Raw genomic sequence first — 14270 nt, forward strand, 5'->3', positions numbered from 1 at the left:
CTGTTGTGGCCTCTCCCGTTGTGGAGCACAGGCTCCAGACACGCAGGCTCAGCGGCCATGGCTCACGGGCCCAGCCGCTCCGCGGCATGCGGGATCCTCCTGGACCGGGACACGAACCCGTGTCCCCTGCATCCGCAGGCGGACTCTCAACCACTGCGCCACCAGGGAAGCCCTCTCGTTAATTTTTGAAACAGTCCCAGCATTGACTCCAATCATATGCAATTGCCCGGCCCTGAACTGTCTGGTCAGGATTAGAATATGTGGGTTGGCCTGGCATGCACCAGGGAGTGGAATCCATCTCACCAGGACCATATGAACTGAGGATGGGGAACGCGTGTGTCGTTTGCAAGGTGAGGGGGTTGGACCCCCCAAGTCTGCACTTCCTTCTACTCTGACATTCTACAATCCTGGGGTTGGTTTTGACTGGTTTGAGAAGTGCCACATCACACTTCCAATATTAAAATCATTCTATTTGCAGTCTGGGAGAAAACAGAAAAATATATCCAACTTAGAAACTAGAGTATCTCTTTCCCTTTTTACCAATTTTCAATTCCCATGGATGGCAGTGACATTTATCAATATGTTTGAAGAGGATATGAAAACCAACATTTGCAAATATCATTGGCAGTCAGTTCCTCAACTTTAGCTCCCAATCAAACGCTTAAATGCATGTTTCTAGGTTAATAGTCAGACCTGGTGGAACTACATTAACAGATAGTTCAGCTTAAAAACCAATATAAAGGAAAAAAAAACTATTATAGAAGCCAGAGGGATGAACAGAGAGATTGAAATCTTACAGCTATTTACTTTTCAGTGGTTAATATTGCCTAAAAGTGTTGGTATTAATTGTCTTGGAATCATTACAGATACAGTGCTCCAGTCACTCAAGGAAATATATTTTGGCTTATCACCTTGCAGGCTGAGCTTGCATTTTCCAGGTTCCAGTGGCAAGGACAATTTAATATCACATCTTCAAAGTAATTTTATTTGAATTGTATTTTTGCACTTTCATTTTAAAATGGGCATGCCTGATGGTTGGGGGGCACAGATTGCTATGAGTCAATGAGTGAAACCTGATTATGAAGACTTAATAAGAAAAGTTCAAAAGCTAACTTGAATCTCCATCTTTCCTTCATCCCCAAACATCTTCACTGGCTCTGAAGTCAGACTGCCCATGTTGTAATCCTAGAACCATTATCTACTAGCTGTGTAACCTTGGCATAGTTGCTTAACCTCTCTGTGCCTCAGTTTCCTCATCTGTGAAATAGAGATAATATTAATATTTACTTCCTAGGGTTGTTGTGAGGATTAGATGAGATAGTATGTGTAAATGGTCAAAACAGTGTTGGCATACAGTAAGCATTCAATAAATATTAGCTATTATTATTTTGGATGCACATTACCATTCAAAGACATTTAAATCTAAACATTGTGTTACTGAAATTCACTTGCAGTACCTGTGAGCTTTGTAATCATTGAGGGGAAACTTCATGAAGACACTGACCAGTCCAATTTGCAGAGACGTGGGAAATCTCTCTGAAGCCAATCCATCACATGACGGCAATAATCTGATGCCATTTCGAATGAGTATATATTGCCTACAACTTCTATAGCTCACTCACTCAGATGTTCATTCATTCATTCAAAAAGTACTTATTATTCCAAAATTACCCTAATATGGGCCAGGCATTGTATCAGGTACTAGGGATGCAGGAGTGAACTAGCTGGATACGGTCTTTGTCTTTGGAGATTCTACTGGGTGATGCAGACAAAAAGTTGAGTGATCAAGGTGAAACATTTAATAAATTTTGATAAGTGATAAGCAGAACATGGACAAGGTGCTCATGGAAATAGTGGGGAGAGAAGCTACTTGGGATGGGAGAATCCAGGAAGTCTTCTCTGAGCAGGTAGCATTTAAACAGACCTGCGGGATAGAAAGACAACAGCCACGTGAAAAGCGGAATCCCATTGCAGCGTTTCACAATCTTTGTCAATACTTTTTCTTAACACTGGAGTGATCTATAGTGTGTGATGGGATGGACTGACATTAAAGGGAGATGGGAAGATTCACTGTATCCCTTGGACCCTCACTTCCATTCAGGAGATGTTCGTCCTTGGAGGTCTCCTCCCTATCTTCGCCTTATGAGCTCTGGCCCTTTTGTAATCTTCTGCATCTGCCTCCATGAGCCCTGAGGAGCCAGACAATTATACAGCTCATCTTCAAGAGATTGACTTGGGTCCTTCCTCAGGTCCAGCATATCTGGATCAAATTAATCAGGGTTAATCCAGTTACAAGTAACAGAAAACCCAACTCAAAGTGGCTTGAACAAGAATGGAATTGACTCCCATAACTGAGAAGGTCAAGGGTGGAATTAAGGTATGGCTGGATCCAGGGGCTTCAACACTACTGTCAGGAATCCATCTCTCACCAATTTTTGACCCTGCTTTCCTTTGTGTGGGATTTGTTCAGAGGCAGTTTCTTTCTTTTCTTTTTTTTAAAAGTAAATTTATTTATTTTATTTTTGGCTGCAGTGGGTCTTCGTTGCTGCACGTGGGCTTCCTCTAGTTGCAGTGAGCGGGGGCTGCTCTTCGTTGCGGTGCATGGGCTTCTCGTTGTGGTGGCTTCTCATTGTGGTGGCTTCTCTTCTTGCGGAGCACGGGCTCTAGGCGCACGGGCTTCAGTAGTTGCGGCACGTGGGCTCAGTAGTTGTGGCGCACAGGCTTAGTTGCTTCATGGCATGTGGGATCTTCCCGGAACAGGGATTGAACCCGTGTCCCCTGCGTTGGCAGGCAGATCCTTAACGACTGCGCCACCAGGGAAGTCCCCAGAGGCAGTTTCTTTCCATGTGTTGAGTTCTAGCAGATTCAGGTGTTTGTCCTTCCAAGGTCCAGTCCACAGTAAAGAAAGCCCTTCTCTTCTAATTGCTCCAACCAAAGTCCTGGTTGGTTTTGACTGGATCACATGCCTAATCTAGAACCAGTCACTGCAGCCAGGCTAAGAGACAAACTGACTGGCCAGGACTAGGCCATAGCATCACCTCTGGAACTCAGAATGCAGTTAGCTCTAATTGTACCACATGAAGTGAGAGAGTAGGAGGTCTGGCTCTCCAGGGAAAGTCATGAATAATGAATGGTCACTATACTAAAATTACAGGGACCCTACACTACACGTCAGCCCCTAAATCAAAGTTCATTGAAGAGATTCCTGTGTGGTTTTTCAATGCCAAAGGATTTAACGTACTACTCCCTGGAATTGAAGAGTGAGAGGCAAACCTATTTCAGGGTAGATTTCATGAAGGTAACATTTGACTTGAACTCCCATATAAAAGGATGGTCGGATTTTAACAGTTGGGAATGCAGGAAGGGCACTTCAGATGGAGGCACTGACTTGAGTAAAGGTGCAAAGGCAGAAAATTACAAGGTTTTGTCAGAAAGTTGTGAAAACAGTTGCTGGAAAAGTCTGGATCCTGATGCAGAAGAACTTAAATGACCAAACTATGTGAAGGTCATGAGTGATGAAGGGAATAAGCCAGCAGACACAGACACAAGGTATAGGTGTCTTTAATATTGGTGAAGGATACAAGAGCTTCGTGGCCTAAAGATGCCTCCATAGATCAGGGGACATACTCCATAGAAGCAGCACCTTCAGGAGGTTAACCTGGATGAGTCTCTGGGATGATTTGGAGTGGGGAGTATGTTCAGAGGAGTAGGGTGGGCGATCAGTCAGGAGGCTGGCTCCATTATCCCCTCAGACCTTGGGGTCTTGATCATCCCTGGATAGTTCATTTCCTATCCTCCCACATTTTTATAGGCTAAATCCATTCTGCAAGGGTTCCTGGAGGATTCAGGCTATAGTGTCCAGGATCTGAAGAGCTTCCACTTAGTAGGACTTGGTGCAACCCTGTGTGCCATGAACATCACCGAAATCTCACTTATAAAGATCTCAGAATTCAGGTAACCAAAACACTAGTGTGCAAAATAGCAAATGATTGATTGGTTCGTTCATTCATTCATTCAGCAAGATGTTCTCTGCTTCCTCATGCTTTGCAACCTTTCTGGGTTAAAATAGGGAGTGAGATTAGCTGGATCATTTTTTGGTGCTGAAACCTTCTGCATATCTTTTTTTTGGCCGGAGAGTCTCCCAGGCTCACACTACATCTTCCCTCATAACCAGGGTGGTGGTGGCCAGAATTGGGACCCTGCTCTGCAGCACCCACGTCTTGACAGAGTTTAAGAGGAAGGCAGAAGTTGTGTTTGGGGGGCCCACCGAGTGGTCCAGCTCTGTCCTGCAGGAGCTTGGGACCATTGCAGGTAAGAGACACCTTGAGCATGCCTTTCTCTCCCTTTCCAACCTTAAATCTGGGGACAAAAACAAACAAAATAATGAAAGAATCAGGACAGAAATAAAGATGCAGACGTAGAGAATGGACTTGAGGACATGGGGAGGGGGAAGCGTAAGCTGGGATGAAGTGAGAGAGCGGCATGGACATATATACACTACCAAATGTAAAACAGATAGATAGTGGGAAGCAGCCGCATAGCACAGGGAGATCAGCTCGGTGCTTTGTGACCACCTAGAGGGGTGGGATAGGGAGGGTGGGAGGGAGGGAGATGCAAGAGGGAGGAGATGGGGATATTTGTATATGTATAGCTGATTCACTTTGTTATACAGCAGAAACTAACACAACGTTGTAAAACAATTATACCCTAATAAAGATGTTTAAAAAAATAAAGGTTAAATAATACAGTGTTGAAAAAAAAAAACGAATCCTTGACCACGTGTAGTGACTATCTATAGAGTTATGGTAGAACCTAGATTTCATGACTTGAAGTTGCAGAGGGTGAGGTCTGCAAGTCTGCTTTTTAAACAAGCTCTCTTGGTACTTTTTGTTAGCTAAAGTGGTTTAGAACGTTATTTAATTGGCTCCAGAATAGATTTATACACAATTTGAAATTTGTGTAAAGTGAAGCTCCTTCTGGGCATACATCTCCTTGTAGGAGACCAATCAGGGCTAATGTGACCCACATTTTTTTTCCCTGAGTTGATTAAGGAACCTGATTCCCCGGTGTGATTTTCAGGGACTTTTGTAAGGAAAGATGTTTGCCTAGAACACGCAGATCTGTACGTTATGCAGCACCATTAATAAAACAAATGGAGTTCTGATGGCTTGAACTAAACCCTCATGATTCCTTTTTCTCCCCAGCTGGATTAAGTAAGGAAGAGCTCCGAATGCTTGACAAGGATTTGATGCCCTATTTCCAGCCGTCAGCAATCAAATGCCTTCCTGATGAGATATTCAAAGTAGGTACTCAGTTCCTCAAGGAGAATGGGAGCTTGACCCTATTTCAAATCACACAGGGAGGCAGATGGTGAGCCTTGGATTCTAGGGACCTGCAACCAGCCTTCTGCTAATAGGGCCAGAGGAGAGCTGTGTGCCAACAGCGGATGGATCACAAGATAATTTTAGGTGTTTTTGTTTTTTAAGTATTTTTTTCTTCAATTTAAATTTATCTTTTAATTGTATCTATTTTTACGGTTTCCTTCTCTTCGTAGCCACTGGTACTGATTTTCTATTTATGATGGTATGACAGGTGCATATTCCCTTATCCAAAACCCTTGGGGGCATATATATATTTCAGAATTTGGAATTTTCCAGATTTTAGGAAGATCACTCTGTGAATCTACAGTATTGTAACTTAATACCTTCAGCAGTGTCTGGGGAAGCACCTTGTAAGCAAATGCATTAATATTTCTGTGAAGAAATCTGTGACAAATCACACTAATTGGAATAAATAGAGACTATAAATGGTCTCACATCAATTTAGGTCAGATTTTGCTGGCAAATAAGTTTGTCTTAAACTTTGGAAAAAAACTTTGTTTTCTGCCTTTTTTGGACTTCAGAATTGCAGATGAGGGATAACATTTCGTGTATAACATTTCCTTTTAAAATAAATTTAAGTAAAATATTTTTAATTATTATTTTAATATTTTAATTGATTTTAAGAAATGTGTTAAGGAAGCCACAGTAGGAGAGGTGACAAACAGCTATGGAAAAAATTGAGAGGGTTGAATTGGATCAACTGAGGTTAGGGAAGCAGGGTATCCAGTGAGAGGTCCTTCCTTCCTGTCCATGTACAAGATTAGGAGAGGGTTTGGTGGGGACAGTCTGCTCTGATGAGGAGTGACGCTGGTGTTCTTGCCTGCTGTGTAACTTGGAAACACATTCTGTCCACAAAAACTGGATAAGGCACACACAGGAGGCTAGACAAACTCCCATGATGCAACATCATTGGTTCATTTTAAGAAAGAGAGCGGACCTTGAACCTCTTCAGCACCCAGGACAGTTCCCAGCACAGAACAGGTGTGATACCTGTTGAGGGGAAATAAGTTGAGTCATAGTCCTTAAGGCCATTGAGCTTCTCCTCTGGGGGCTCTGCATGGGGTAGGCAGCTTGGTGCTTGATGCTGGCACGTGGCTGAGCACTTTCTCCTGGTCTTGTTTGGAATGCAGTCTGTAGCTTACCTACTCCAAAAATTCCTAGTGGCCACTTACATTGTGGTAGGCTCCAGCCTAGGCACTAGGATGTAGGCTCCAGGCTGGTGCACCTGTGATGCTCTGGTGAAGGGGTATAACCCAGTGCCTTCAGGGGCTTGAAGAGTAACATAAGGGAGTGCAGTGGCCTGGGTAGGGACTGGAGAGCCCTGTCTAAATCTGGGGAGGCTGCTTCTCATCTCTGGCACATTGATGCAGTGTGACAATGTGGGCCAAGTATTGCTGGATCTTCCTTTTTTTTCAGAATCCAGAAATCTCATTTTCATGTGAAATCTCCTGATAATTAAATGTTGGCAACCACTTTGAATCTATATTTTAAAACAGTGCAATAGGCCTAGAGATTCAATCTGGCCTGTGGGTTGCAAGCAGCAACATTGGAAAAATAGATAATTTTTATAATGCAGACTCTATATTAATGGTAGATGTAAGGTGTAAGCCAGAAAAGCATGTCCTCTGTGTGTGTGTGTGTGTGTGTGTGTGCATGTGTGTGTGTGTTTGTGGTGAGGCGGGGAGGTGATGCTGAATTTTGCAGGACGGGTTAGCTAGGTGGAGAGGGAGGAACAGTGTTCCAGGCAGAAGGAAGTGCTGCCTTCTGGGGGCTGCAGATATGGACCTCCATTCTCCAGGAGTGAAGTGTGCCAGCGCAGAGGACGCTGGAGAGGTGGGCAGGACCCAGAGCTTGAAGCCCTCATTACCATGTTCAGGAGCTTGAGCTGTGGCCTGGAGAGGTGGCAGGGAAGGGTTCTAAGCAGGGGCATGACATGATTCCAGAGAAGCATCAACCTGGACGGGAAAGAAGAAGGTGAAGGAGAGAAGAAGATGGGGTGAAGGAGCAGAACCCTCTTTCTCAGAATCTTTGGGGTCCTTAGAAAATAAGCAGGATGACTTTAGAGGCCCCTGCCATCCCATCTCATTCCACACCTACTGGAACTAGTCACCAAGTCCTCTCTAGGATGGAAGCGACTCCAGAAAACATCTTGTTCAGGGCCCTCAAAGGACTTCTGCTCGCGGCAGTATTTCCCATTTCCGGTGTCCATGTCAGACATCACTAATGGATTACTGTACTTTCCCTTCGCTGAGCCCTCACAGGACTCACTAGCAAGGGTTAGAATCACATAGGAGACGAGTTATCTGTGCCATCCCACATCTAGTCCAAAAGCCCAGAGAGGCTATGGAACTTGCCCAAGGTCACACAGCTGTTATGTGACAGAGCTGGGACACAGATTCAGGTCTTTGCCTTTTAGGTGTGTGTTTTCTCCTCCACATCAGTGTTTCTCAGGTGGGGGACTTGAAGCATTGGGGGTGGGGTGGGGTGGAACCTTGCACCGCATTAAACAACACTGTCACCTTTTCATCTCTCCTTTACTACTGATTACTTGAAGGAGGAAGTCTCGATTTGGAGCTAAAATGTATTTAACACCTCTATAACACTTAAAATCCCCTCTTTTTTCTGTTTTTAAAGAGGTCTCAGGTTCAGACATTGTTGGCCAACACATATAGCTACAGTTCAACAGTGTCGTTTTATTTATTATGGCATATTTTAAATGAGTACTTATTGCGAGTCATTCCAATTTTCCATTTTTGGAAATTTCCATTAAATTTTTTTCATTTTAAAATAAGTTTATTTTAGTAGTGAAAGAGTGATCTGATTTTAAGTAAAAATCCTAAAGAGGAGCACAAATGGTACATGGGTACGACGAAGGTGTGCGGGTCCTGGGCGGATGGCCGAGGTTTGGGAAGGCCGCGGAGGGGCGCCTCTGAGGGCGCTGCCCCCTCTCCCCTGCAGGAGCTGTCCGCGGAGCAGATCGCCTTCCTGGGCCCGGAAAACGCCGCGGCCGTGACCCCAGCCCAGCGCCGGCAGCTCAGCATGTTGCAGCTGCAGAGCCTCCAGCGGGCGCTAGATGGCGCCAAGACACGCTCCTGGCTGGACGCGCCTCCGAGCGCCAGCCCCACCCGGACCCCCTCCTCTCTTTCTCCTCCAGGTGAGCCGGACAGACCCAGCCAGGTCCCCCACTCCTAATCCCTTTCCTAGTCTCTTGGTCCGCCCTGCCAGACCTGGGGCAGCGGGAAGGTTCCTAAAATTCAGGGTGGGCTCTCTGACAGTCCTTGGAGATCCTGGATTCCCAGAAAAATCCAAAGTCCCTACCGAGCACATGTAAATGATTCTCAACTCCAGAGCACTTTAAAGTCACGGGGGGAGCCTTTTTAAAAAAACTTATTTATTTTTGGCTGCGTTGGGTCTTCGTTGTTGCGCATGGGCTTTCTCTAGTTGCGGCGAGCGGGGCTACTCTTTGTTTCCGTGCGCTGGCTTCTCATTGCGGTAGCTTCTCTCGTTGCGGAGCACGGGCTCTAGGCACGCGGGCTTCAGTAGTTGTGGCTCGCGGGCTCTACAATGCGGGCTTCAGTAGCTGTGGCGCTCGGGCTTGGTTGCTCCGCTGCCTGTGGGATCTTCCCGGACCAGGGCTCGAACCCGTGTCCCCTGCATTGGCAGGCGGATTCTTAACCACTGTGCCACCAGGGAAGCCCCACTGGGGAGCTTTTAAAAACTGCCAGTCCCGTGGACGCCACCCAGAACCCACTGAATCAGAATTTCTTAGGACTTAAGTCCTGTCGGTGGTTCCTTTGCTCCTGCCTCCTCACCGTCCAGTATTAATTAATAAATTCAATTGACGTATACTGGGCACCTATTAATACGATGTGCCAAGCCTGCGGTAGGAGCAGGGAATACAGAGGTGAGTAAGGCAGGTAAGGCTCTCTCATAAATAAAGAAGATTTCAAATCTGGTAAGACCAGGGGAGGAAAGCAGCAGAGGGTGGTGGTGGTGACTAAGAGCTGAGCTGAGACAGAGGGGCCGGGGGTGTGGCTTTCCTTCCCGTCCTTCCTGCCTGTCTTACTCTCCCCCTCCCCTCCCTCTCCCACTTCTTTGTGACTCCTGTCTTTAGTGAGCACCGCCTTTGGACTAAGCTGGTGCTGGGCTCTGGGGAGGCAACTGTGAACCAGCCAGGCGGTGTCCTCTGTCCTCTCGGAACACCCAGTCCAGCATGGGGGTGAGGGAAACTGCTGCACCCCGGCGACCATGAGGCAGTACGAGGGGTGCTGTGAGGGGGAACACAGGCCCCCAGGGAATGCTCGGGAGAGGCAGCCACCTAGGCTTGGGAAGGCGGGGAGCGGCCATGGAAACCTCCAGAAGACAGTGATTCCTAAGCTGCAGACCAAGAGAAGAGAAGATGGACCCAGCCAGGTGGAGAGTGTCCCAGGTAGAGGGAAGAGTGAGTGCAAAAACCCAGAGAGCGAAGCTTGGTGCTTTGCTGTCTCCAGGTCTGCCCCAGCCTCCCTCGGGGAATAGCAAATCGGGGGATTCCCAGTTTCTGCAGTCACGAGTGGCCAGACATGGCACCTGCAAGCTGGAGCCACGCCCTTTGACTTATTATTAAAGGCTTTTCATTGAAATATAATATGCATACATTTAAAAGTTATTTTAAAATGTTACAGTGTTTTGTGTATGTCATATAATGCACACAGTAGGCAATGCACCTGGTTTAAAATATGAAAGGTCTGAAAAGGTGTGCAGTGAGCTATCTCTCCCATCCCCTGTTCCTTAGTCGCCCAGTTCCCCTCCCCAGAGGCAACCAATGTCACCAGCTTGTGCATCTGTCCAGAGATACTCTATGCATATCCATAGTTTATCCCTGCACTTTTACAAAACTTGTTATACACTTTGTTCTGTGCCTTGCACTTTTCACCTGACAATATACCTCGGAGGTAGCTCCATATCCATACCTAGGAGCCGTGCAATTGTTGTTTTTCTGGCTACGGCATAACTGTATTTAACTAGCTCTCTGTAGACGACAATTCAGTTGTTTCTATTTTTATATTGTTACGAACAGTGCTGCGGCAGATGACCTTATATACTTTGCATCTGTTCAAGTATATCTGCAGGGTAAACTCTTCCAAGTGGGATTGCTGGGTCAGAGGGTCTGTGCATTTGTAACTTTGATGGATACTCAGCCAGGCAGGAGAAGCCTAGATTCCTTCTCCTTCCGTTCACCCCACAGGCCTGAGCTGGTGCTGGCAGCTGGGTGAACCCTTCCAGTGGGCCAGGCACTTAATCTCTTGTTTTGTCAATTTGCTTCATTATCCGAATCATCTGGGAGTGATACTTAAAAATCCAAATTCCTGGGCCTGGTACCAGACTTGCTGAATCAGAATTTGCCGGGGAGGATCCCAGAATTTGCATTTTTAGCATTCTCCCCAGGTGCCTCTTATGATTAAGGCAGCTCTGGTAGTCGCTGATTCACACAATCTCATGTAATTCGCCTTTCCGTCCCTTGCAATTTGGGGTCATTATTCCTGTTTAGGAGTTGAGCAAACCAAGGTTGGGCGAGATCTAGTGAGCGGTTCAGGGAGAGGCGCAGGGGGCTGGCGTGGTGCGTCCACCCTCCGCGGGCTGCTGAGACCTCCTGTGTACTCTTGTCTTGTCATGTTTCCTTTTAGGAGCCCGGGTCTCCCAGGGTCTTGGGCTGGGCTGCCCTCTGCTGGTCCTGACGCCCAGGCTCGTGTGGTGAGCGGCATTTGCGCATTGCCCTGGGGCCCAGGCAGCCGCCCAGGGCATGTGGAGACCGAGGGCGCTGCAGACGGCGGGAGTCCCGCACGCCGACTCAGAGCCTCAGTGGGGGCAGGGAGACCCCGGGGCCTTGGAATTGAAGAGGCGCTAAAAGGAAGAATAATTGTTGAAAATGATCTCGCACGTTCTTAACCTGGCTTGTGTCCTCTGCAGGGAGGCATTCTCAGCCTCATTTCAGTCTCCCTAGTTTTCCAGCTTGGAGACAGAGAAGCTGGGGAGGGAGGGGTGTTTCCTGTCAAAGCATGAAGACCTTAGTACAAGTTACTGCCCTCCCTCCAGAGGGCGATGCCGGAGAGCAGTGGGTGCAGGCAAAGGTGCCGTTTTTGCCAGGGCCTGATATGGCTTCAATTCTGGCTTAATTTCGCCTCCTTGGAGCTACGGGGCGCATTGGATTTCTCCTTCTTAGATACTTCGCAGAGCTGAAATAAATGAATCCCGCAACAGACGCCAATATTCCTGCCTGATTGCTTGGACTAATTGATGTTTTGGTGGGCATTGCTTTGCTTGGAAATTAAAACAGTTAACATGGCTCAACGTTAAATCAATTTTAAAATACATTTTCCAGATGCCTTCCATTTCCTTGGGAGGCAGCTGAATGAACGGCTGTGGAATTATCAGTTAAACTTTCAAAATATTCCTTTCTTGATGGAGGTGGTGGCTCTTCTTGTTTTAAGTTGCTCTGGGCTTTGGGGATGGGTTGAAATAAAAGAAAATAAACTGTGTAAGCCAGTCACTCCTGTGATTATGGCACAGCAAAACAAACGCACCCACTGGCCCAGTCCTTTTGGAGGCTGGGATGGAGTTACCTCTGAAAATTCGCAGGATGCTCTTGGCCTTTGGCTCAGGAAGGCAGAGCTCAGGAAGGGGCGCTTTGCTGCCTCCCAGGTGTTATGCCTTCTCAAATTCAGCCAACAAAGTTGTTTTGCAGCACATCACTTAGGTGGCAATTTAGGCACCCTGAGTACTTCTGTGCTGCCATCAGCACGTTCTGTGTCCTTTTCCTGGTCACATCCACAGTTGACGTCTCATCTGGAGACAAGAAGAGCCTGCTTGAGTTTCCAAAAATCTCTGGTGTTCCATCAGGGGTGGGTGGGTCTTAAACAGCATCATAGGTAGATGTTATAGAGGCTGGTGTGTTTTCAGATGTCACATGTGATTATTACAGAAAATTAGAAGACCGGGATGTGGAGAGTGTGGCCCTGCGGGTGTTACTTGGGGTCTGATCTGGTTTTCTTTCATCCTGGCAGGGAAGTGGCAACTAATGCTGCTTCTCTAGCACAGATCGTTTGTCCTGTTACAAACTTGAGCCCCAGTTTAGCTGGGCTAGACCAGCTGCTTGGAGAGGGACGCTGGTGAGAATGTCTGCCCAGATTCCCATCAGAGGGGCCTTGGACCTCACTCAGGATTCCCACTTTCTTCCAGCCTTGGATTATCCTGGGCAGGAACAGTAACAACAATCTCGTTTGAGTTGGACTTCAATGGACTACTCCAATCTCGTGTAGTCTTTGCGTCTCACTTTCCCTTCTGATCATTTGTTTTTGGTTTAATTTCTGGAGTGTTCCTCCCGTCGTGGCTGACAATAACAGCTCCTGTTTTGGAGGCTAAGTCTGCATCTGAGGGCTTTAGCTGTGTCATTAGCTCATGTCATCGTCACCACGATCCTGCCAGGTGGTTGCTGTTGGTTCCCTTTTTCCAGATGAGGGGACAGAGCCCGAGAGAGGTAAGGAATTTTGTCTGAGGCCTCTCAGGTAGTGAGGATTTAAATGCTGACTTTTTCTTGCCCCGTGCTGCCTCCTGGATGGGTATTCTTGAACTTCTCTAATGAGTTAGATCAGAGAGAGCTTCTATAGATCCTATCCTCTCCTCCTCTGGCAGGAGGCCAGCTTGCCTCACAGCACATATAATTGGTGATTGCCTCAGGCAGGAAGACAAATCCAGCTTATGCCCTGCAGGACCCCTGGGGTCTACGGTGGAAACGCTCAGTCCTCTCCACACAGGAAAGCAGCGGGTCACAGCGCAGGCGCCACTCCCGTTCACCTTTCAATGTCAGCCGCACCGTTGGATTCCCAGCCCCACCTTCTGCAACTTCTCCCAGCTGTTTGCAGAGATCACGGACACTGGCGTGCAGGTCACAGTGTGCTGGCCGTGGCTCCGATCGGTCAGGGCCTGAGCTGTACTGGTTATTAAAATGTTTGAATATCTCTCAGCTATATCCTTTTACAGAACCCCACCTTCAGGCTGGACGGGAGTGGGAGTCTTTCTGCAACTTCAGTCTACCATCCAGTGGGACTTAGAATTAAGCTATTCTCTCTAGTCCTGGAACCCAGGGCTTCAGTCACAGCTGCTGGGATGGGCTCCACTGCCAAGGAGAGGTGGCTGTGTGTGTGGGTGCGTGTGCAAATGTGTGTGTGTGTGTGTTTACCTGGCTTTACTGAAGAAATGCTGTCATGGAAGAGACAGTAAATAACTTAATATTAAATATTCCGGATTTATTTGTCCTTAAAAATTTCTTTGCCCACCCTTGCCTCCTGAGGTCCTTTAAAATATCTATATTGCCTCCCTGTAAAACATGTATATAATAAACAGTTAAGCCCGGCAAAATTCCAGACCACACAGTGTCTAAGCGGGACGTCTACAAAGTGCATGTCTTGAAGCCTTCTAGAAGTGTGTCCTCTCTGCAAATCCATCCAGGATGTCCAGCGATTCTTGGGATTCTCAGCCACCACAGGAGGGTCATTTTACACTTCTCGGCCTCCACTGCCCCAGGTACTGATTGTTTCAGAAAGGGACATAACTTGTCTGATCCTTGGAGACATCTGCAACCTACCTTGTTTGCCTTCACTTTCATCCTGGCTTTTTATGAAACAGATCAGATACGTGCTGATGAAATCTGGAGGGAGGGGCCGTCCTTTCCCAGGAGAACTCTGGCCCTGAGGAATTCCTTCCAGTCTCTGAGACCCGCTGGAACACTCCTGTTGGCTGCAGGGTGGGTGGGTGGAAGGACTAGACGATTGTTCTCAAATCTGCTCACTCCCTCTGTTAGGATGGAACATCCAAGCCTTTGCTGTGTGGCTTTGTCATGCAATTCAGTAG

General features: G+C 47.1%; 1 protein-coding gene across 4 annotated transcripts in view; it reads left to right on the forward strand.

Moving 5' to 3' along the window:
* The window catches only part of LOC102990781 (otoancorin), a 48442-nt gene extending 34986 nt beyond the window's left edge, over window positions 1-13456 (forward strand). For 2 of the 4 annotated variants that reach the window (XM_055090763.1, XM_055090766.1), the window contains 5 exons: window positions 3812-3954; window positions 4175-4311; window positions 5205-5302; window positions 8340-8535; window positions 13130-13456. In XM_055090763.1, coding sequence (XP_054946738.1) covers window positions 3812-3954; window positions 4175-4311; window positions 5205-5302; window positions 8340-8535; window positions 13130-13347 — 792 coding nt within the window. In that variant the 3' untranslated portion in view covers window positions 13348-13456. Of the gene's footprint in view, window positions 1-3811; window positions 3955-4174; window positions 4312-5204; window positions 5303-8339; window positions 8536-9495; window positions 10129-11047; window positions 11621-13129 lie in introns of those variants that run through there. The other 2 variants (XM_055090764.1, XM_055090765.1) reach the window with 2 other exon arrangements.
* The last annotated feature ends 814 nt before the right edge of the window (window positions 13457-14270 follow it).

This window comes from Physeter macrocephalus, chromosome 14 (genome assembly GCF_002837175.3).
Source record: "Physeter macrocephalus isolate SW-GA chromosome 14, ASM283717v5, whole genome shotgun sequence".
In the NCBI taxonomy this organism is placed as follows: domain Eukaryota; kingdom Metazoa; phylum Chordata; class Mammalia; order Artiodactyla; family Physeteridae; genus Physeter; species Physeter macrocephalus.